Source organism: Baudoinia panamericana (genome assembly GCF_000338955.1).
Source record: "Baudoinia panamericana UAMH 10762 unplaced genomic scaffold BAUCOscaffold_3, whole genome shotgun sequence".
NCBI lineage: Eukaryota > Fungi > Ascomycota > Dothideomycetes > Mycosphaerellales > Teratosphaeriaceae > Baudoinia > Baudoinia panamericana.
The window spans coordinates 412670-435375 of NW_006911259.1; the positions used below are offsets into that span (position 1 = coordinate 412670).

Consider the following 22706-nt stretch of genomic DNA (forward strand, 5'->3'; position numbering starts at 1 on the left):
TTCAGGACAGAATTCAGATCGATGCGAGTTCAGAGTGGTGTTGCAAGATGCACCTATAAATACACTATGAGGATAAAAGCGAGGTGCCATGACTTATGTGCACCAGACTCTACCGACGCTAATATTGTCGGCAACGTGGAGGGTCTCAATTCGGCCTCAGAAGCCCTTGCCATGTGCCCACCGCCCAGCTTGACCGAGGAATAGGAGTGCGACGCCGCGACTCCCGGCTCCGAATAATATCACGAAAATGGAGATTTTCTGGACCGACAGCCACAAGATACACATAGCAAAAGATTCTTGCTTGACAGGATGTTCGAGCTTCAGCGACCCTGCTTTTTTCTAGCCATCCGTCTACTTTACCGAGACCACCTAACGACTTGCGCACGGCATGGTCCCGCTGCCTCGACACTCCAATGTGCATTAATCGTCACCTGTGCTTGTCCATGCATCATGTCTACCATGTCCTGTTCCCAGCTTACTTAGGGATCAGTGGCAGCGACACATAGTTGACATATTCAGGGGAGAAGTGGATGTGGTTCAGTTTCCCAAACCTTTCGACGTTCCTAAACGTCGAAGTCAGCAGGTTTGATGTGAGGTGAATGAAGATGTGCTTAGACGCAATTGCTCGGTGCTCCCATACCTTTCAGGCGAATCATGGTGGAAGATGCCCACACCCTGAGTGTCACCGCCGCTGATCTCAAAGCTCAGTTTCTCGCCTTTCGAAACAACAACATTGGTTGCAATGACTTCGACGTCAACCGGATACACTTCTCCGGGAATAACCGGTTGAACATCCGTCGAAAAGAAGTCACGGTGCGGTCGGTAATCACGGTGCAGCGGGTGCTTGTCGTTGATTTTGCGAAGACTGACCCTCTGCCACCCTTTGGTGACAGGTACTGGATCACCAATGGATCCAGTGTAGAGCTTCTCTTTGCCGTGAACATCCCAGTGCCGGAGGGTCAGGAATATGTCAATGTCCTTCGGCACGGGACTGCCGATTGTGGACGTAGCCGAGACATTCACGCGCGCCACAACGTGTCCTGTGAATTCGCATTCCTGGTTGAACGAGTCAGTGAAGAACCGAACGTACTTCTCGTCTTCCGGTTTAGTCAAGGTCGGATAAGAAAGGCGATCATGTACAAGAACATCAGGTTTCTCTGAGCTGAGCGAGAGGTCGGGGTGAAGGTAGAATTTCTGGTACGTGGTGCCCGGAATCGGCCACTCGGACGCTTCTGCGCTCTGATAGGACTCGTTTGCCCACGTTTTGGGACTGTCGTACTTGACGTCACCCTTGCGCAGCTTGTAGCTGACGTTTGGCTGTTTGCCGGTAGTCCATCCAGCATAGTCGTCGCCTAGCAAAAAGGCGCTCATGAAGCTCTTTTGCACTTCTACTTCATGATCTGCGTAGAACGGAAGATCGTGTCTGCCGACACCCAGGCGAAGGAACTTCAGCTTTGACCCTGCTTGAGCATATCCCTCGATATTGCCTCGAAGGTGGACTACAGTATTACCCCAGTTGCCAACAGAGAGCACGGGCACTTCGATGTCTAAGAGATTGTATTCACGTGAAGCATAGTAATCCTCATCGCGGAAGAAGTGCTGTGCGGCTTCGATATCCTGATCGTGGCGGTTTCGATCCAGCTCCTCCTGGCTAAGGTCGCCTTCAATAGTATCAGGCCCTCTCTGACTCTTGGATTTGTTTGGCAGACCGTATTGGTTGGATTTGCACTGCCGATCATGCCAGAATTTCAGAAAGAACGCGGTCAAAAGCCCCCCATGTCGGACCCGATCTCGATAGTAATCAGCCATACCCTCGTACGGGATGATACACGCAAGGCCTCGTGGTCGTCGTGCCGCCACTCTCCATTGAGAACCTGCGAAATAGCTAATACCTAGCAAGCCGATTTTGCCATTGGACCATGGCTGATCTGCCGCCCACTCGATCAGTTGCACAAAGGCATCCGTAGTGCTCTTAGACATAGTATTCATGCTTCCCGGTGACTGTCCTATGCCGACCTCGTCTGCACGGACAACAGCAAACCCCTGCGAGGTCCAGAACGGAGGGTCTGGCGTCTCGAATGCTGAGTGCTCTGGTACAGTCTTGTGCTTCGGATTGATGTCATGGAAGGAGTGGGCAAGGAAGCTGTGGGTTACTTGAGTACGTTTACAGAGCAAGCAACTTTCATTCACAGTACTCACTCGCCGTACGGGGTATCTTTGCCGTAAGGACCGTACGTAATGATAACAGGTGCTTTCTGAACATTTTTAGGGCGATAGACATTGCACCGAATGATGCCTGCGACGCCCTCGAGCTTGACCGAGGCGTTCTGTTCGAAAATATATGGGTAAGTCTTGACATCGACGGCATGTAAGTCGTCCCGGAGTTGGTTTGGCATGGTAACGGTGGCAGCAATTGTCAACACAACCGAAGGATGTTTCAGTGTTAGACTGGAGGAAATTGAGGATTTATGCACGCTATGCGCTCTACTCGATCTGTTTTGCTGCTTTAGGACTTGCCATCAGTGTAAAGTAGTACCCAATGTGGAGCATCGGCAGCTTGGTGGAGGCATCCCCTCCTACTTCCGATACGTTTGCTCTCCAACCCGGCGAACGGTTGCTGAAGCAAAGCAGCGGCCGGCAACTCATTGAGTTATCTGGAGCAGAGTAATTGGCCAACAACATTCTGTGGAGTCGGTCCATGAACCTCTCGGCGGAATTTATTAACCGGCTATTTCACTGACTGTTGCGTGCACTGAATCGACGCCTCAACGACGCAACGCCCTAGGCACGCATTGAGAGTTGCATTAAACCGCTACAGTCTTCTTGATTGATGTTCTTTGATCGCGATGTCCGAGTAAATGGGTAGCAGTGTATTTGCAACTTATTCTTTGAGATCAAGCGTTGAGGCTCTAGAAGGCTTTTGGGTAAGTTGTACTATAAGATTCCTATAGCCTTGAAAACCACAGGCAGAAAGCTCCCCAACGACCCGCACCTTGCTACGGAGATAACCTTTCTGTCATCGTAGAGACACTCTGCATGCCTTTTCGCTGATGTGTCCAGCCGCTCCAGTGTCACGTACACGCTCCGAGCTAAGTCGTAGATATGCCAGTCTCCTCGTTGCTGGAGACCCTAGCGACGGCGCCATGCTACAGATTGCTAGCGCCAACACCGGAAACCCGGTTGCTACGTAACTCACTATATCGAGCTATGCGGTGCCAAGATTGTTGGATCTGCTTCTCGTCATAACTCATGCAAAGTAGTCATGCAGTATCCGTATAGCGTCGTATCGGCGGTCAGTAACATACAAGCCGGACATGTTGAATGCGAACGATAGGGTGGCGTGGACGAGAATACGACGAAACCCCCAGACGGCTGATATGCCGTTCTCTACACTTGATGCAGCTTGAACGGCAATGCCGTTAAGCCTTCCGTTAAGCCTTCCGTTAGAATTCCCTAAAACTATGAGCCTGCACAGTGGTAAGATTGTAGGGTAACCTTCGCAGGACCATTGACTTCGCCTTAGTGTCCTCTGATGTATGGTACAACCGCAATACGGGTATGCTGCAAGTAAAATACCACTTGGCATTACAAGAGTGTAAAACTACACTTTTCGTTGTTGTATACTCCAGTCAAGGCCAGCCAACAATGCATACAGTGTTTCGAGGCGGGGAGTACACACTCCCACATCTTTTGCGGCTTTCACGACTTCTCCGATGATCGCTTCTACCTCCATCCTATTTCCCGAACGCATGTCCGCCAGCATGCTCGGCTCTACGCCAGGCCATGACCGTCTAGCACTGCGATTGAATTGATCCGTCGCTGCATCAGTGGTGATAACATCTCCATACCCCGACGCGGAAGCCACAGTAACGATCTCATTCATGACGTTCTGCACAAGCTCACTGGCATATTTTGAGGCTTTAAGAAATTCCAGATCGCGACACCCGGATAGTGCACAGATTGGATTCCAACTTGCGTTACCAATGAGCTTTCGCCATCTTTCTACCTGCACGTCGGCGGACAACATTACGTCTGCGCCTCCTTTTGTGAGCAAGGAGCAAAGCTCCCGCAGCGCGTGATCATCTTCCACAGGCGTCGATGCTGGATACCTGCCAAGATAAAGCCTTTGCACTTCACTGTGTACGAAGTCGCCGGGGGTGACTTGTGTTGTCGGCGAGTATGTGACACCAGAGATGATTGGATGATGAGGAATGTCCTTGGCAATCTTCTTTTCTACGCCGATGCCGTTCTGAATGATGACTAGTAGGGTGTTCTTGTCGTGCAAAACTGGCTGAAGAGCGTCGGCCAAGGTAGGTTGCCCAGCTGAGAACGCCTTCGTACAGATGAATATGTAGTCAAACCGGGTGTAGCCTGCAGCCGACGCTTCTGCCACAGTCCGGAATATCTTGGGCTGGAAGGAATGATTCCCAAAGATGCTCGACTTGATCCTGAACCCACGGGATTGAGCGACCGCGTAGTTGGACCTGCAAATACACACAACATCTACACCCGCTCGTTGCATGAACAGGATGTAGAGTACACCGATCCCGCCAGACCCGAAAAGGAGTACACGAGGCATGATTCGTTGCAGTCGAGAACCACCGTGCATTGGCCTCAGGTGTATCCTGGACCAGGCAACACTGGTTCACGAACCCATTTGAGCGTCCCACCCTGCCGCGAGGAATACCAAAAAGAGCTCGTCGTTATACAATATGAGTGCACTGTTACCGACGCCAAGCGACTGCCTCTGAACAACCAACAAGCGAGCCGGATGGCGGGCGAAAAGCGTTCCGTTACGGATTTCGGCAGATGCGGGCCAGGCGACATGTTCCGGTTCTGCAGAGCACTTTATCCTTACTAATCAGATCATCGACGAGCCAATAACGGATGCCAGGCTCGGCAGTCGTAAAGGCTCTGCATTCCAGTGTCTAGCACAATATCATCATCACTGACAACAAGGTGGCTCGTTAGGCTGCTATGTGTCATCATTGGCCGCCCGTGCAGACAGCAGAGTGTTCGGACCTTCCACGGCAAAGATTGAAGGTTTAGCCGTAGCCTCGAAGATTGTGAATCTACGCCGCGCCTCAGTTCCGGAGTGCACCCAAATGCACATATAGGCATGCGGCATGACTAGCCTTATTCGGTTCACCTCCCGGATTATGTACATGTCGGCGGAAGGCGTGTTGCCGGCGGATGACATTGCCAAAGGTCCGATGATTGCCGTGCAGGAGTTTGCCCTGCCCCGGAGCATGGCTGGAGTACGACCCCGCATACAGACCTCTTCTCCGCAACCTCGAAAACGCTCCGCCTTTTCGACCTTGCTACAGCAGCATGGCCACGAGCATCAGCACGCACTCCAGCGCGAGCGTGAACGGGAGGACCTTGACGACGCTGTATCAGTGCAGTGTGTGCCAACGCGCCTTCGCCAGAGTCGATCACTTGGGCCGCCACGTGCGCACCCGTGAGTGTAGCACACGAAGTCCTTGGAATGTTCTGAGCCTAACGGATCCGCAGATACTCTGGAGAAACCATACGAATGCGAAGTTTGCGGCAAACAATTTTCTCGCGTGTATGTCCAGCCTTCGCACAACTTCAGCATGCATTGAAAGCTCGCTGACAGAACGTGGACAGCGATTTACTCAAGCGTCACGCCTGTCGTCACACTTCCTCCACTGATGCACGGGTATCTCGAGCAGTTCCTGGGCTGCCATCGAGGGTTTCCAAAGCCTGTAAGGCTTGCGCAGCATCCAAGCTGAAATGTACCGACACGAAGCCTTGTCAGCGATGCGTGACCAAAAGTGTCAACTGCGAACATGATTCTAGAGTGGAAGTTGAACCCTTCTCAGATGCGTTAGGACGTTTCGCAGAAGATCGCCAGACGTACGAGAGGCCCTCCGAACAGAGTGACCATGCTTCATCGTCCGGCGAAGTCATTGTAGTAGGCTCAGCACCTTCTCTAGGCAGCGCTTCGTCTATTGCGCCACTCGAACCGCGGACACATCAAATCACGCCTTCACCGGATGAAACCTATACGGCTTTCAGCGATTATGACATGTCGCAGAGGATGGATGTAGATGTGGACGTCGTCGGACCGAGTGACACCTATACAGATTTCCTCCGCAGTCTTTGGGAGCCTGGTCAAGCAGAAAAGTCGATGCTCTCCCCTCCAACGTTCGAGCTTTCTACTGATAACTTCTGGGACCAATACTTGAACGCCGACCCGTTCCGAGATCAGAGCCTCATTCAACGCTCTTTCGGAGACCTAAGTACACCTCCCGCCGTCCCGAACAGCCACTTCAATCATCCACCGCAACAGGACAAGGCGCCCCCGGAGCAGGAAACTATTCAGGCCGCGGCCCGGGCGTTCCAAGAGTCGGGCTGGAACTGGGTTCCTACGCCTCAGCACCATCGCTCAGCGGTTCATGAACATCTCTCGCTCCTTCAAGATCAGGTCGATCCCGCATGCGTACTGCAGCCTGATCTGGACTTTTCTGCAAAAAGGTTGGGACACAAAGATCGTGAAAGAATCATGGAGATTCTATTGAGTCACTGCTGCAGAAAACACCTTGCTAGAGTAATGTCAAATTTCCCGTCGAGCGAATTTCTGGAAGGACTGATGCATCACGCCCTGCGCTCGCAGCTAGCTAGGCCGGTGCCCCTGCTGCATGTACCGACCTTCGATCCCGCAGTTGCACGAGCCGAGCTGTTGGCGGCGGTCATTACTGATGGAGCGTGTTCAGCTCTCAACGGGGCGGTCAGAGAGTTCGGGTACTCAATGCCCGACATTTTGAGGACCGCTATCGTGGAGAACGTGAGTCGATTTCTCCTTGAGTCTAGACCTTCTCCTGACCTGTCACAGTGGGCCGTCGATAATAGTTCAACGCGGAACCTGCAGCTGCTGCAGACTTTACGTATGTTTATTTTCAGGAAAACTTTATCATTGAGGCGCCGCCGTTAACAACCATCCAGTGACCGCTACGAAGTCGGCGATGTGGAGTGGGAATTATTGCCTGATGGAGATCGCGGAATCGACCATGGCACCAAGCATTACAATTATCCGACGTGCCGGCTGGCTGCTCGCGTCGTCTTACGAGAACATCGCACCGGCCAACGAAGACGAGGGTGTGCATTTGGAACAGAAGTGGAACAAATGGGTCGAACAAGAGTCGAGAAAGTGGTATGCTTCGAATGTTCTGGGGGCGACAAAGCATTTCGGCTGACTGAGAGAACAGGCTCTGCTATCAGACTTTTATCCTCGATGCTGAAATATCGATGTCGCGACTGATCAGCCCTTCCATGTCCTACACTGAGATGCTGTTGCCCTATCCAGAGCCTGAAGAGCTTTGGCGGGCGTCAACGGCAGAGTCATGGAAAGCCTTGTATCTCGCTCGTCAATGCGAGCCGCAGTTGCCGCCCGCGCCTGCTTCACTCTTCGACGATGTCAGAAGACTTCTAAATGATGGCGAAAGTCCCCAAGGCGATAATGCCGTGCACCGCCACACCATCCTTCTACCTGGATTATGGAGGCTCGTTTGGGCTCATCGAGAACTAGACGATATGCTAAACCAGGAAGGAGCCGATCATGCGAGAAATACATCATTCGTACCTTCTCACGGAGAAGGTCTGGCCCGGATGCTGAACAAACTGCGGTCGGAGATGGAACCCACGAACCCTCCGCCTCACTCAAGTCTGGTTCTGGAATATTTGAGCATGGCTTTACATGCGCCACTGCAACTGCTCCAAGCATTTGCGGGAAAAGATGGGGTAACAGCAGCTCAGCGAGCTTATCCTGTGCTGGAGGAATGGACACAGGCAAAGTCGGCCCGCAGAGCTCTTTGGCATGCCGGCCAGCTCCTCAGTTTCGCCCGAAGACTGCCCGCCAGCATAATGAGTGAGTCACGGGTTATGATCGTCTATCATGCAAGTCTCACGTTTTGGAACTACGGCGTGATCAAGGATATCCGCCACAAGCGCGAATACGCACAAGCCACCGCGCCGATGAGCAAGCAGTCTGTTTGTCTAGATCGCAAGCAGACCGCTGCCATGCGAAGATTCATAACTATTGGCGAGGGCGAGCCTTGTCTGCAAAGTGATAATTCTGAGTGCGAGGTTTCTGCTGGGGATAATGACTCGGGTTCGAACCGCGTGCCTCTTCGTAAAGCAGGTCAGATTCTGAGGATATCAAGCCAGATTTTGCGAGGAAATGCCAACGGAGGACCTGGATTCTACCTGCCGCTCACGGATAGCGTCGCACGACTGATGGACGGATTAGCGAGCGCTACCGAAGCATCTAGTCTGGGCGGCTGAGGTGTAAGGGTAGAGAAGGTCTCGATGCAGTGCAAGTGTCCTGCCGTGGAAAGCTTCCGTGCAGCAGGCATGCCGCGTCACACGATACAAGACTTTCTGGGATTCAGTCCTCCCATGCTTCGCTTGCACGATATTACCGCGGAGTGAGCTCTGTCCAGCAAGGCCAATGTCCTTCCAATAGCTGCAAGCACGTTCAAGTCCGCGTGTCCGACAAGCCGATACTGTCCATCTGGTCACAAAAGGCCCAAGCACGTTCGGCACAGCAGTGACTTGGGGCCTGCCATAGACAAGCAACCTACTCTCCAGACGCGAGGCTTATCGAGATTCGATGGCTCTGAGCAGGTACTGCACCGTCATTCCAAGCCCGGCTACCCAGATGTGCATATGATCAGGAAGGCTACCGAGCTTGGAGCTAAGCACTTACGGTCATGTTGCGGAACGGATAACTCTCTGCCCTACAACGATGCTATCTGTGCTTTCGAGATCACGACGGTAGGTATCTACCTAGTACCTTATATCGAGGCTCGCACGCACCTCGCTTCTCGCGCCAACGCGGCGATCTTATATAGAGCCGACTCGGGGCGCAATACCAGAATATTAGGTGGTGCAGACATCGAGTTGAATCGAATGATGTTTGAGAATAGCTTGTAGAACTCGAGATCCTACGTTGGACAACAACCCATTACAACGTCCAAAAAGGAAACTGCGAATGACAAAAACGCTATCGCTCAAGGTGACCGGATTACTAAGCTCAGATGTTCTGTCGGTATCCGGAGGCTCCGCTTCTCCCACGCTTCGGCAAGCGGCTGCATGTGGCGCATGCACTTGGCATTAGATCTTAGATCGTGACGACATTCGGGCAATAAGCTGCTTCACGCACTGTTGGTGGACAGACAGTATACGAGGGACGAACGTTCTCCATGAGGACGGAGGAGCCGGGATGAGAGGTGAGGAGGAACAAGACATACAAAGCTTTACAATGACTACCTGATACTGAAGAGGCACGCACGCTTTCCGGTATTATGGAACCACCATTCGATCGGCACAGTCCCTTTCCGATCACATCCTTCCTACCATTTTTAGCTTAGCAAGCGGCAAGGAGATAGGCGTGCTATAGCACCGTGCCACTTGCATTGCGTTGTGATGTTATCCTGCTGCCTTTGTCAAGCGTCTCTTGCTATTGTCGCGTGCCCTACCCGGACGCCCCTCTGCCTCTCCCTGGAACCATTATCGCAATGGCTGGTAACTAGGCCGGGTACCTGAATTGTTGCAAGCATATTTTGGTGGAGGCGGCAACTTTGAAGAAAGAGCGAAAGGTATAGGTCAGCAGCGCAATGGATCCCAACGAAGCCGTTATCGAGGCCGACGTGGAGCTTGATCAAGCCGCGCGGTTGAGAAGGCACCTCAACGATGGCGAACAGGCAGCACAGGCATCAAAAGGCGGCGTTCAATCACGCGGTAGGAAGGCAAATGACGAGCAAGAATCGGACGAGGAGCAGCCACTGTTGCAAGAGGATGGCAGGAAACAATCATGGGCGGGCACGGAGGACTTTTCGCATCTGCCTTGGTACAAGAGACCGTCGATACTCTGGGTGCTGTTTCCATTTCTGTTGATGACACTGGCGTTTGGAGGCTCAATCACCCCCAAAGTCAACCTCATCTTGCAGTTGGTCTGCCGGGAGTACATCTCAGACAGACAGCTGGCAGATCCCAATTTTACCATGGTGCCGGTGGACTTTGCTGGTGGGGCCAACGATCAATGCCGCATTCCGGAGATACAATCACGAGTTGCGATATTCTCGCTCTGGGGCAGCCTCATTGCGGGCTTGCTGTCCGCTGTCACCAGTCCGAAGCTGGGTGCACTCTCAGACCGCTATGGACGCAAGCCGATCCTCGTAATTACAAGCTTAGGAACGATCTGCGGAGAAGTTCTGACCATCTTTGCTGCTCTTTATCCTGAGACGTTCCCAGTCAACCTCCTGCTGCTTGGCTTCGCGATGGATGGTTTGACTGGCTCGTTCATTGTGGCCATGGCGATTGCGAACTCGTACGCGTCGGACTGCACGCCGCCGCAGAGACGCAACGTCGCTTTCGGATACTTCCACGGATGTTTGTTCACTGGTATGGCCGCCGGCCCGATCATAGCAGGCTATCTGGTCAAGTATACTGGCAAGATTGTCATCGTCTTTTACATCCTGCTCGCAGTACACCTCTTCTTCGTCTGCTTCATCGCTTTGGCGGTCCCCGAGTCGCTCTCGAAGAAGAGAAAGGAGGCTGCGCAAGAGAAGTACTCCACCGAGCTCGCTGAACTCGGTCCGACCGCAGACTGGATCTCATGGGTGCGCCATCTTAACTTGCTCGCGCCGCTGAGCATTCTCTGGCCGAAGGGTCCGCATGCCACTCCAGCATTACGGTGGAACTTACTCGTTCTCGCAGCTGTGGATACGATCGCTTTCGGGGTCGCCATGGGTAGCATCACCGTCGTCCTCATCTACACCAATTACGAGTTTGGATGGAAGACTTTCGAGCAGTCACGGTTCTTATCGATTGTTAATGCTTGCCGGGTCTTCTGCTTGATCGTCGTCCTGCCGCTCTTAACACGGTGGATACGAGGGAAGCCGGATATGCGCCGTAGGAACAGTGGCAGCGATGTCTTCGATCTGATGGTCATTCGGGTCGCTATCTTGTTCGACACGATTGGCTATCTAGGCTACGCCCTATCGCGAGAGGGCGGTCCATTCATCCTTTCTGGTGTTGTTGCTGCCATTGGAGGCATCGCGGCACCGACGCTGCAGTCATCCTTGACGAAGCATGTGCCTGCCGAACAGACGGGTCAGCTGCTGGGAGCGAGCGGGCTGTTGCACGCATTGGCCAGAGTCGTCGCCCCAACCATCTTCAACGCCATCTACTCTGCGACGGTTGGCAAGTTCTCCCAGACAGTCTACGTGTGCTTGGCGGCTACATTCGGGCTGGCGTTTGTGATTAGCTGGTTCCTCAGACCACATGGTAAGTGTGCGGTGATCGATGATGTGACATGCTGGCGCTAACAGACTGCAGTCTATATGGATCCTGGTGACATGCATACTGCGGGTAATGAACCTGGACGGGCTGGTACATCTTCCGAAACGGACGATGGCAAGTCGCGGATACCGATCGTATCGTCAGTTATGGCTGTATTTGATGCAGCCAAGGCCCACGTTGTCCGGAGAAGCTGAGCGTGTACAGCACATTTTACATTCCATAGTAGCGGAATAGACTTGTACATATATCCGCAACGGAGAACGACATTATCGACTGCAGTCACCGACATTTCAGTCCCGGCAAGGTAGTGCCATTTTCTCCAGAAAAACCGCCGTGTTTGAAAACGACGCTGAGCAGGTGATGCAGCCCCTACCCCATACACTATTACAGCGCACAGATGGTCAACATTCCTAAACTAGCCACTAATCCCACTGAGGGGCTTGGGATGATCAGACTCCTCCGCTTTCGCGCCCCAGATGGCGGGCACAGGTGGGCCCCATACCGCCATATTCCCGGCCTCGGCGTGCAAGGTCTCAGTGTCTTCGTTGACGACATCGCCATCGGCGTAATGCTCGATGATGAAGCGACTCGGATCATACCAATAGTCAAAGATCTGCGATCCATGAACATGCCGACCTATACCCCAGACCAGATCATGCCCTTTCTGCTTGAGCCACTGGTGGCCCATAAACTGTGTGTCGATGTCCTCTACTTCGAAAGACGAGTGGTGGACCGACGTCTTTGCAGTATCGCCTCTCGCAATCAAGAAGCAATGATGGTCCACGAAGGCCTGTCCCTGATCCAGACGGAAGAAGACGGCTACGTCAAGCGAGGTGTTGCCAGGCGCATGAAGCATGTCTGTAGGGACGAAATTGAAGCGGCCTTGGTACCAAGCGCACGTGTCTTCGAAATTGGGGGTGATGTAGCCAAAGTGGCCCAGCTTGTGCACCATGGCAGGACCGTGCTTCATCCGAGTGAAGTCGCCTGAAATGCAGCACGGAGTTGTCAATGAGCGGAACACATTGAGCAGAAGGGAGCTTCGTAAGTACCTTTGCGACGCTTGTCAAGGGCACCGTTCATGGCCGGGCGACCTTTCAATGCTGATACTCCATGTTCCGGCGTTGAGCGAGGCTCTTGGTCCCAAACGATGACTACAGTGAATTTGTTTGGGTCCTGGAGAATGATGAGTAGAACAGTCAGCGATACATCTGTCATCCGCAAGGGGCTCGATGCATCGCTCTTCTTACCGTCAATGAGATGGCCTCGCCGCCACCCGGTCTATCGCTCGTGTCGAGAGTCTTAGCACCCTCCAACTGTGATGCTCTCCGAAAGTCCTCCGCTGACTCGGCAACAAATCCGGCCCCTACGAACCGCTTCTCCGGAGCCTCTCGCGCAACATAGACGTACGGGTCGACACCGTAGCCACGATAGAATCGCTCACCCTGTTTTGAGGCCGGTCCAGCTTCTACGAACCCGAAGTCTTCCGCGAACGCTGCGAATGTGTCTATCGATGGGTGTTCGTAGATGACGAATGCCAGTCGAGTCAGGCGTATTTGCTTGCCAACAGCCATTGCGCAGATCTCGCAAACGTTCTTGGTCCGCCGTGCTCGACACGTTATATGACCGCACGCTGCTTGAGCGTCGCGGCTACTCGCTACACCGGGATTTCAGATGGAGAGCGAGATAATGCGAGGGCTCACGTCAGTTTGTATCCTGCGGATCGCACGGACGTAGTCTCCATGACTCCGTAGCCAGCGTGGGAGGGTGTCCGAGTACGTACGCATGCGTTCAGCTCCAATGACCCCACGTCCGGGACCCCATCTGCAATGTCTCCAAACATCCCGGATGTACACAAGTACTCGCCTCCAGGACACTGCAACGTACAGGCTGTTACCATACCTTCAGAAATGTCGGCATTCTGCCGCATGCCGTTGGGATACGGACCATTTCCCGGACCTCGTCAGACAACTTCGGGTTTGCCGCACCATGGCTGGAATGAAGCTCGAAGTACAACTTACAGCTTGATCTTCAAAGCGGATAAGAGTCATTTGTCAACGTTTCTTCCCAACGAGCACTTCCGTATTGACACTGAGAACGGCTTGGCCTATGCATCTTTTGCATTGGTCCATTTGGAGAATCTCCCGTGGCTTGCAGGACGCGGATACAACCACTTCGGCTTCTACATACACGATGTTGTTTGTAAAGACGGCGCAGACGAGGTACGCGGAAAGTATCTGATTGTTCTTTTCGAAGACTGTGCCGATGCCATCACCAGCGGCCGGGAAGAGCTCGGGTACGCCAAGCTGTGGGCGGACCTGAGTGCGAAGTACGAGTCGACCAACATGCGACTTTGTCTGGGCTGGGACGGAAGTGTGTTCGGTGAGCTCAGTATAAATGGCCTGCGTAATAACGAAGGCGACGTCCCGGACCCAGCCAAGGTATCTTTCCGTCCAATGCAGGGCATTCTCCACTACAAGTACGTCCCACGTACCGGAAGTCCTGGCGAGGCGGATGTGCAATATCCGACGTTCACACCGGCGCCAGCGGAAGGCACGTCGCGCGTTCTCAGGACAGCATTGTCGCAGACGGGACATTTCGGCTTCAAAGCCTTGAGTTTCGCAGAGCTGCCGACACTGCACCATGTCGCCGCACGTTTAAGTGAGCTCCGACCTCAAGGACCGGTTGATTGCATTGTCATCGAGGAGGTGGGCGTCTCAGATATCAGTTCGCAGCGCATTTTGCGAGCCTAGCATGGGGGCCGGTAAAGTGGCCCTGAATTATATCTCTGAAAACGTTTCAGGTCCGATAAGACCATAGGTAAATGCATGCTCATCGTGATAAAAACGTTGCAAGATACCAGGCTAAATGCTGTTCGAGCATGTCGTATGCCGTTCAACCGTCTCCGGGTAACCAGGTCGCCTACATGACATGCCAGAAACGTTGTAACTATTCCGGTCTGCAACAGCTATACATGACGGTTGACTCGGGGTATTCACGTTGAAAAGCCGGGCGGACATGTATCCCGTTTCAGTTTCCGCTCTGTCGACGTAGTGTTTCCAGCACCCTCACCATGTCTGGGCAACACGGCCATGGCAATTGCGATAGTGTGAACTCGTACATCCGTAGGGAGCTTAAGCCACCAAAGCTCATGTCCTTTCGATCTTGTGAGTGGCTTCGCCATACCACCAAAGCTGAGAGGTACAAAATGCAAGGCAGCCAGATTGACAACCTCTGCGTGTCGTTTGCTGACGCACTTTCGACGTTTGCGTGAATTGCCCAAGCTATGCTCAAGCATTCAGACGGAATGGCCTCGGATGTGGGCTTCGCTGTATGTCGATTGAGGAGGGTTGGAAGCTCCGGGACATCCGGCCAACGGAGCTGAAGCAGAGTGAAGTAGTAGAGTGCGAGCACGTCGTGACTCGCTCCCGCAAAGAAGCGTTGCTTCCACCGAGACAGAGCGCCATCAAACAGCGCAGTCATGTGCGCAAGCTCCGAGTTTGAGCAGAGCGGACGATACGGGTTAATCACCGAAGAAGTGCCAAATTGATCCAGTAGTCGAGGATGGCACTTCTGTACGTAGTACACATCAGATAGCAAAGCAATGATTAGTAGAAGCCCATCCTCGGTAGTCGATAAGTCGCCCGGTAAGACATGGCCGTGCAGCAGCGAGCTGTAGACTGTGCTGAAGGAGTGGTTCGATGAAGGCATCCGCAGCTCCAGCTCTCGAACAGAATAATTGGGCGCGGTATTGTTACTTAGCGAGTGGACTATGTCGACTAGCACTATGTAGCAGAGTAGGGAGCTGTGAGAGTGTCGCTCAGCGTGGGAACCAAGAATTGGAGGTGCGTCACTACCCTACCCTTTGCCAGCAATGTCCCTTTCCGAAGGGCTCAGAGTACTATATGCGGAGGGAGTGGCATCGCTTAGACGGAGACGCCTGGACATCTAGTAGGTTGAGTAAGGCCGCAAAGTAGAGCATCGGTCATGGAGTACGTACAGTTATAATGTTGCATAAGATCTCGGAAGTCTTTCTCCTAATCCCGTTGTTCATTGAGAGAGATCCATAGGTGGACAGTAATGCCGCCTGCGAACAATGTGAGCCTTGTCTGCGTTGGCAAAATAGCTACGAACGCTTACGGCGACAATGGTTTTGACGTTGCGTGCCTCACGGTTATCTACCTCCACCATTACCGTCCAGACTCTGGCACCAGCAGCAAAAAGATTCGTACCAAGAGATTCTTCGGCGACAACGTTCGCGTAGTCGGATAGGATCGCTGCTACGCACGCAGTAGCCAGCCTGAGATATGGCGGATTTGAAGAAGCAATGAGGTTGCCGGAGCCCAGATCTCGCACAAATACATGTCTCTCGAACTTTGGGAAATAGGCTTGCCGCAGGGTGAGAAGATCATGGTCGCTCGGCAGTGATGGCAGGCTGGACAGTAGCACCATAGGATAAGTATACGGCAGATGTGCACTTGCAGCTGGTCTTTCAAGCACATAGCTGTTCAGGTCCCAGGACATTGCGTCCTTTACGACATCTTCGCTCTCTGCGTGAAGGAGTGCGGATCGAAAGCGGTCCACCACCATAGATGTTGGCACATGGTTGGCTTCATCGACATCCCATCGCGTGGGATGCCGCTCTGCAGGCCAAGCGCTGTGGTCCGCAAGGTTAAGACCTGCTGATGCGCCGTCCGACAGAACATGATCTGATGTGTCATGCATTCTATGTGGCAGCCCAGAGAACACCCGCGGGAGGAGCAGGGTGTTCGGATTTTATTGATTGTCAACAACTGTACATGTGTGTAACCCCAGTCGGCGGCGTCCTTCTTGGAAGAGGTTAACGCCGTGCACATTCCAGGCACATCCTTGGCGGCTCTGGTTAAGCACTGGTTAGCTTTGGGGTAATGGAGGCGCTCAATTCTTATGACGCGGCCTCTAACTCTGTCCCAATCTCGGGTCTCCACTGAGACCCTTGAGTACAACTCCACTCACGCCGAACTGTACTGAACCCATCGTTATCAAAGCAATGGCGGCCGCAAGTGGCGCGGCAGTAAATCGTAGCACCGAGAAGAAGGCTCGTCACTGTAGCAAAAGCGGATGTAGTGCTTGAGCTGATGTCCAACAGTGCGATATCTGCTCGCGTGTGTTCGCTCGAGCCGAGCATCTGACAAGACACCGAAGGACTCGTACGGCATGCCAACTTGTTATTGCATATCCAGTGCAAACGTTGATTTACGGACGGCGCAGATACTAAAGAAAGACCATATACCTGCGGCTTCTGTGCGAGCTCCTTCCAGCGAGCCGATGTGCGAGCGACACATGAGAAGTCCTGCCCTTCAGCGCCCGCAAGCCGCGGTCAAGGCGAAAACGCCTTTGAGCGGACAACGGTCCGTAAGCGTGTCCGCAAAGCATGTATAGTCTGCCGTAGGCGCAAGGTCGCATGCGACGGCCGGACGCCATGTGAGCCATGCTACTCGGGGTCGAGCCGGTGCCTCTACGAGGCTGTACCAGAAACACATCTCGACTGCAACACCCCACTCTCTGCGCCACCGACTGATCTCTCAGACCAGAGTTTTGGCGGAAGCTTCACTGTCTCCGAAACACATCTACAGCACGCCTACCAGAACCCCGTAATCGCGGAGGCCCTAGCTACGCCTCTTGCGAGCGCTGACGGTCTGTTCGACATGGCCATATCAACATTACCTGATGATAATGCTCAACCGGGCATGGGCCACTTGTCCGACTTGGACCCGATGTGGGCTTTACCAGACACTCAGTTCTGGTTTGATGATACTGAGTTCTTCGACTCCCGCCTGTTCGAACTGAACAATATCGAACAATCTGCGCTCCCAAGTCCTACCTTACGTCTTACGACCGATGTGCAAGACTATTTTAACGCGAAATCCCGATCCGCATCACCTTCGCGCGACAAATGTGGTAAGATGTGGTACTCAGCTCCGCCCGATCTGCGTAGCCACAATGCCGACATCCTCAAGATCTTTATCGGTCTCTCTCGCAAGCACATCCCACCCACGTTCAGCACGTTCCTTGAAGACGCTGGCAACGACGTCAAACACTCCATCAAGTACATTCTCGCAATGGGCGCAGTTGGCGGGCTGTTCTGCGCCGTGCCTGGTAGCACCGAAGTTGGCAAAGTCATGTATAACGACGCTCGTAGGTTGTTATTAGCAGAGGTGAGAGGATTACTTATTTGAAATGTAGCACGCGATGCCGTCTAACATTAGCAGTCCAATGCCGCGAGAGACGGCGACGTTCCCAGCTCGGTCGCTCTGGAGAGGGTGAAAACAGTACGTTGGAGCCCACCCAAGGCGATGGCTCAAGACATACTAACTATGGTTCCAAGTTCATTCTACTGAAGATTTATGGTCTCTGTAGTGGCAACAAGAGAAGCTACGAATTCGTGGAAGCGTTCCAGGGTGACCTAACCAACGTAGGTCGCTGTTAGCAGATTACACAAATGTCACGCTTACCGAACGTAAAGGCCATCACCGAGTACACCGAGGCGTACGCAAATGATGTCGATGCCCATAATGATGAACAAGCTGCACGGTAAGCTCTCACGGTCCGGGAAGTACCAACCTGCTGACTAAAGTCCAAAGACTGCTTGAGGCTTTGTATATCATTGATTGCTATCGAGTGGTGATGATGATGCGACCACCTACTCTAATGTGGCACACCTTGACTCGACTGGCCGCGCAAGCACAACAGGGCAGTCGACTTACTTCGGTCATTCGGAGCGCCGCAGCTCTTGTTGATGGGACAGTATTGCCGCGGCCAGCCAACGGAGAGGATTGTAGTCTCGCATCACTTGCCTCCCTAGCTCCGCATCTCTGGACAGTCCTTTACCCACGGCGAAACCAACACAAGGGCGACACTGTGCTAGCAGAAGCGCTCCGTATAGGCAAGCCAGATTTTGTTGAGATAGCATGTGAGAAATGGATTCAGTCGGGCGTTGCTGTCCCTTCGACAGACATGACGGCGCTTTTACTATACCATATGATTGGCATCAATCTCCACGCAAACCTCAGTACACTCCAAACGTTCGCCTATCTAGGCACAGGTTCGGAAACGCACGGTCATAGAGGCAGAAGCATGGCTGAAGAGATCCATTGCTGGTTGGAGGAGCGTGACTATGACGTTGCGCATTGGCATGCCGAGCAACTGACCACTATCGTCGAAGCTAGCCTCACGCATCCGAAGGCAGATGCGTCACTGAGGTCGCGGTCGTCGCTGAGCTCCGGCAACACAGCAGAGCCACGAAAAGTCGTGTACGAAGCGCCGCACGTACCGTACGCCATATATTACGCAACCTTGGTTCTGTACGTCAAGGGCGCAGCCATGCGTGACCGGCTTTCGGCGCCGCTGGTCAGGGCTCCGCTTGTGCGAGGAGAAAGGCTTCTGTCTTTCCTCAAGGTGGCCGTGGCGCAGCCCTTAGCACGAATGCTTTGTGACATGAGCTGATAGCGGGCGCCTGTTCCGGTTGGAGAGGCTGTTCGCTACAATGCAAGGAGATAATGGTATGCTTTCCAGTAACAACGTACATTTACCGGAGACCCAGCCGCAAAGATATCGTCGGCAGCAGTTTCTGAGCCTACCTGTCTCCGATTTAGTCTTAGTATCACGGCGAGAGTTGTGCTGGAGAGAAGGACGCCGCACAAGCTCATACCATTGTATACGGAATGTGCGTATTGTTTGCACCGCTGACGGACAACGTCGTTATAGCTTAGGAATATTGACCAAAGTACCAACCATTACAAAGAAGACAACGTATGCGGGTGACTCAGTTTCTTAGCATTACCATCCTGCACCCTCAATGGTCTACTGACGAGGCACTGCACCCTTGCCCGCTCGAGGTAGCCCCAATGACGGGCATCAATACCCAGTTGTCATAACCTTCCCCGAAGTGAATATGGTTCGCCCCGGCAAATCGATCGACATGCCTGTCCTCCTCAGAAGTGTGTTTGAACAAACCAGCACCTTGCGTGTCACCAGAAGAGACTTCGAATATCAGTCTCTCACCCGGAAGAATGACCACATTGGTTGGCCAGATCTCCACGTCGACGCTATACACCGTACCGGGGTGCAGAGCAGAAGAGTCGATAGACCGATAAGCTCTCCATGGGTGCCAGGGTGCGTGGCGTGGACTGCATTCATCGATTGCGCGAAGACTGCAGCGTAGCCAGCCCTTCGTTACTGGGACCGGATCTCCTATCGTTCCTGTGTAATATATCTCCTTTCCATCGGCATTGAGATGACGAAGTGTAAGGAAGATATCAATGTCTGAAGGTTGTGTGTCGGATCCGCTGACTGCTGTGACGGAGACGTTGAGGTGTGCAGTGACATGACCAGTGAACTCGACCGTTTCATCAAACGGTGCGGAGGAGAAATGCACCGCCTGAACGTGCTCCAGACTGCCAAGTGCTTCGTATGATATGCATCCCTTAGTCTGCATCGTCTCACCCGGAGAAGTTGTCAGTTCCCGGGCCGCAGTCAGATAGTATTTCGTGTAACGAGTGTCTGGGAGGGGCCAAGCTTGTCCATGTTTGATGGGATAAGCATCTTCTGCCGCGGAGTCGTTGTACCCAACATCACCTATTCGAAGCTTGTACCCGATCGGCGGCTGCTTGGCTTGCGACCACCCTTGTGGGTCGTCACCCTTCAGAAAGGCGTTTAAGAAACTCTTCTGAAGTGCGACACATTCTGCCGTATAGAATGGGAGATCATGACGTCCAGTAACAAACCGTAAGTACTTGGTCTGCGACCCAGCGTTCATGAAGCCTTCCACATTCCCACGAAGATGCAGCAGGATTCCGCCCCAATTGCCGACGGAGAGTAGTGGTACCTGGATATCAGACATTTCATAGTCTCTGGATGAGTAGTATTCTTGATCCATGAAGCAATTCTGCACGTTCTCGAGAGTCTGATCGTGACAATTGGTGCGAAGTTCGGTCTCCTCAAGCGAGCCTTCAATGGTGTCTGAGCACCAACCTTGCGCAGCACGGCCTGGCCTTCCATATTGGTTCTTCAATACCTGTGCATATGAGCGTCAGAAAGTCACCCTTGTACCCTATACATGGTTCCGTGACCTTACTTGGCGGTTCCACCAGAAGTCAATGAAGGTATTTGACAGTATACCGCCGTGCCTACACCGGTCCCGATAGTAGTCGCTCATGCCTTCCCAGGGAATGATGCACGCCAATCCACGCGGCCTCCTTGCCGCTACGCGCCACTGACTACCAGCATAGTAGCTGATACCAAGCAGTCCAACCTTGCCAGCTGACCACGGTTGATCTGCAGCCCATTCGATAACATCGGCAAATGCAAGACTTGTGTCGCGAGACATGGTGTCGAGGACTCCTGGAGACTGACCAAGTCCTACTTCGTCGGCCCGGACGATTGCGTAGCCATTGCGGGTCCAAAAGCCTGGATCTGGTGTTTCCCAAGCAGAATGTGGAGAACGATGCTCCTGCGGAACCTCTGACCACGATGCTGCATGGAAGACCGAGTAATGAACATCCTTGCCATATGGGCCATACGTAACAAGCACAGGGTATGTTCGAGAAGTGTCCTTGGGTCGGTAGACGTTACAGCGGACTATACCTCGGCCGCCCGGAAGACGAATGGTGGCATTCTCCTCGTAGATGTAATCAAACGTAGTCTCATCAAGCGTGTGGAGATCACTCCTGAGCGGCAGCGGCATTGCGATCGATGTGCCTGACGTTTATGGTCACTGTAGTTGCTGCTTAATAACTGAGATGTCTGTCTGTTCAGCCCAATCGGCAGGATGGGGTAGCTAGAGGTATGGCTGGGGTAGGCCGAGCAGGCAGTAAAACCGCTGCAATGCGTAGCCTGACTGCAGACTTCATCGGACGACGATTGTGGGTATTTCGATAACTTACATTTCAAGAGTCGAGATGGAACGCCGAACGCCTACGGATAGCCAATTGGCGAGGAGGCTTCCCTCTCTTACCGCGTACCTTACAGGACATGATTCGAAGACCGGAGCCACTATCATACAGGAGCAACGCCCCGCAAAATGGCAGCCAGTGGACAACGAAGGGATGGCGTTTAGTGTCCCATTTACGACGAGCATCTTTCCAGTCGACATGAACGGAAATGCAGACATCGCCACACACGACAAGCGCATCGCGTCTAGTAAGCTTGGCATTGTCAACCCTGGAGGCACTGTTCTACGCTATGTCGACTTCGCTCCCGGCTTCGAATCTATGATGCATCGTACGCAGAGCCTGGACTTTGGCATCGTCTTAGAAGGATCAATCGAGCTGATTCTGGACTCCGGGGAGAAGCGGCAGCTGTTTCGTGGAGACTGTTGCATACAGCGAGGCACGAATCACGCCTGGCGAAACCCGAGTGACCAGGAATGGGTTCGAGTGGTGTACGTTCTGCAAGACTCCAATCCGGTCCATATTCAGGGCAAACCTCTGAAGGAGTATCTTGGGAGAAGTGCTGGTGAACTCCCAGCTAGCGGTAATGAGAGGTAGCAAGGGATAGTGGCAGAGATAGCACTTTCATAACTGCTGCAGGCTGTCGAGTATGTGTATATGGCGGTCTTGTAATGCTTCTATACTGTTGAGAAGATGAGTGCTCAGATTCACCGATCCGCATAGGGCTATGTGGCGTTCTAAGTTTAGCTTGGCCTGCCAAGGGTGATCTGCGTATGACGCAGCATTTCTGAGCGTGGCCGCTTCGGCGTGGTCTCCCTCTCACAACACATCCGCCATTGTGGTCTCCCTGCAATGTTCCCATTGTCCTCTGACTCGCGCGCTCCCAGTTTAGCTGGCTAGCATCTTGTCTGTCATCAATAGCAGCAATGTGCCCGTCGGATCTAGCTTGACACACTGTTCGAGGTCACCTGGATTATTCAGTGTCCCATGGACTCTCAGCGCTTCTGCGTAAGAGCTCTGTCGGTCCCATCCGCTACCAGTACGGCAGCCTTGGGTCTAGTGTTCCAATGGTAATACAGTTGAGTGTCAACGCATAAGTCTACGTCCAGGCTCGGCCCCCATGGGGTAGTTCTAAGCAAGTGGCAGGCACAGCCTCCGCACTTCCCCAGCAGTGTAACATACCTTGTGGAGATGGGCGTAAAGTATATGTGGGCGCTGGAATTCCACGCGTTCCACTTCCCAAGTGGACACATAGTTGTGAGTCGTACCATCAGCCAACTTTGGCACACAAGCCTGCTATCTCGCAAATTTTGCCGAAGCCTCATAAGTCCGACGCTACGGAAAAACAGCTTGGCCATCACTCACATTGTCAATATGCTCCCTGTTCTCATATTTGCAAGCACGATTGCGATTGTTGTGCTTTATGCCTGCGCGACCATTGGCCAAAGGAGC

The 22706-nt window shown here is 53.1% G+C and overlaps 10 protein-coding genes across 10 annotated transcripts; 5 read left to right on the forward strand and 5 right to left on the reverse strand.

The window, feature by feature from the left end:
- Positions 1 to 475: 475 nt before the first annotated feature.
- BAUCODRAFT_120063 (uncharacterized protein) lies at positions 476 to 2396 on the reverse strand (the record flags this gene model as incomplete). The annotated part of the gene is made up of 3 exons (XM_007675730.1): positions 476 to 563; positions 641 to 2143; positions 2200 to 2396. 3 exons carry the CDS (start codon positions 2394 to 2396, stop codon positions 476 to 478), a joined length of 1788 nt encoding a protein of 595 aa, XP_007673920.1.
- A 1069-nt stretch (positions 2397 to 3465) lies between these two features.
- BAUCODRAFT_31032 (uncharacterized protein) lies at positions 3466 to 4906 on the reverse strand. The gene has a single exon (XM_007675315.1). It carries the CDS (start codon positions 4577 to 4579, stop codon positions 3602 to 3604), a length of 978 nt encoding a protein of 325 aa, XP_007673505.1. The 5' UTR covers positions 4580 to 4906; the 3' UTR covers positions 3466 to 3601.
- Positions 4907 to 5226: 320 nt separating this feature from the next.
- On the forward strand, positions 5227 to 8499 carry BAUCODRAFT_379795 (uncharacterized protein). The gene is made up of 6 exons (XM_007675731.1): positions 5227 to 5461; positions 5515 to 5569; positions 5632 to 6811; positions 6860 to 6911; positions 6970 to 7177; positions 7233 to 8499. Exons 1-6 carry the CDS (start codon positions 5332 to 5334, stop codon positions 8305 to 8307), a joined length of 2700 nt encoding a protein of 899 aa, XP_007673921.1. The 5' UTR covers positions 5227 to 5331; the 3' UTR covers positions 8308 to 8499.
- A 696-nt stretch (positions 8500 to 9195) lies between these two features.
- BAUCODRAFT_31036 (uncharacterized protein) lies at positions 9196 to 11720 on the forward strand. Its single transcript, XM_007675316.1, has 3 exons — positions 9196 to 11313; positions 11365 to 11632; positions 11695 to 11720. The coding sequence occupies exons 1-2, from the start codon at positions 9642 to 9644 to the stop codon at positions 11520 to 11522; spliced, it is 1830 nt and encodes a 609-aa protein (XP_007673506.1). The 5' UTR covers positions 9196 to 9641; the 3' UTR covers positions 11523 to 11632; positions 11695 to 11720.
- A 23-nt stretch (positions 11721 to 11743) lies between these two features.
- On the reverse strand, positions 11744 to 12899 carry BAUCODRAFT_65968 (uncharacterized protein; the record flags this gene model as incomplete). The annotated part of the gene is made up of 3 exons (XM_007675591.1): positions 11744 to 12312; positions 12378 to 12501; positions 12576 to 12899. The coding sequence occupies 3 exons, from the start codon at positions 12897 to 12899 to the stop codon at positions 11744 to 11746; spliced, it is 1017 nt and encodes a 338-aa protein (XP_007673781.1).
- A 127-nt stretch (positions 12900 to 13026) lies between these two features.
- On the forward strand, positions 13027 to 14216 carry BAUCODRAFT_379785 (uncharacterized protein). The gene has a single exon (XM_007675732.1). It carries the CDS (start codon positions 13155 to 13157, stop codon positions 14076 to 14078), a length of 924 nt encoding a protein of 307 aa, XP_007673922.1. The 5' UTR covers positions 13027 to 13154; the 3' UTR covers positions 14079 to 14216.
- Positions 14217 to 14355: 139 nt separating this feature from the next.
- BAUCODRAFT_120068 (uncharacterized protein) lies at positions 14356 to 16050 on the reverse strand (the record flags this gene model as incomplete). The annotated part of the gene is made up of 4 exons (XM_007675733.1): positions 14356 to 15130; positions 15188 to 15273; positions 15326 to 15412; positions 15466 to 16050. The coding sequence occupies 4 exons, from the start codon at positions 16048 to 16050 to the stop codon at positions 14356 to 14358; spliced, it is 1533 nt and encodes a 510-aa protein (XP_007673923.1).
- A 1542-nt stretch (positions 16051 to 17592) lies between these two features.
- Positions 17593 to 18985, forward strand: BAUCODRAFT_379824 (uncharacterized protein). Its single transcript, XM_007675734.1, has 3 exons — positions 17593 to 17636; positions 17693 to 17898; positions 17949 to 18985. Exons 2-3 carry the CDS (start codon positions 17807 to 17809, stop codon positions 18808 to 18810), a joined length of 954 nt encoding a protein of 317 aa, XP_007673924.1. The 5' UTR covers positions 17593 to 17636; positions 17693 to 17806; the 3' UTR covers positions 18811 to 18985.
- Positions 18986 to 19159: 174 nt separating this feature from the next.
- Positions 19160 to 21270, reverse strand: BAUCODRAFT_103232 (uncharacterized protein; the record flags this gene model as incomplete). The annotated part of the gene is made up of 3 exons (XM_007675735.1): positions 21249 to 21270; positions 20441 to 21079; positions 19160 to 20380 (listed from the first exon to the last, which is right to left on the reverse strand). Exons 2-3 carry the CDS (start codon positions 21047 to 21049, stop codon positions 19160 to 19162), a joined length of 1830 nt encoding a protein of 609 aa, XP_007673925.1. The 5' UTR covers positions 21050 to 21079; positions 21249 to 21270.
- A 120-nt stretch (positions 21271 to 21390) lies between these two features.
- Positions 21391 to 21922, forward strand: BAUCODRAFT_31040 (uncharacterized protein). Its single transcript, XM_007675317.1, has one exon. The coding sequence runs from the start codon at positions 21411 to 21413 to the stop codon at positions 21849 to 21851; it is 441 nt and encodes a 146-aa protein (XP_007673507.1). The 5' UTR covers positions 21391 to 21410; the 3' UTR covers positions 21852 to 21922.
- The last annotated feature ends 784 nt before the right edge of the window (positions 21923 to 22706 follow it).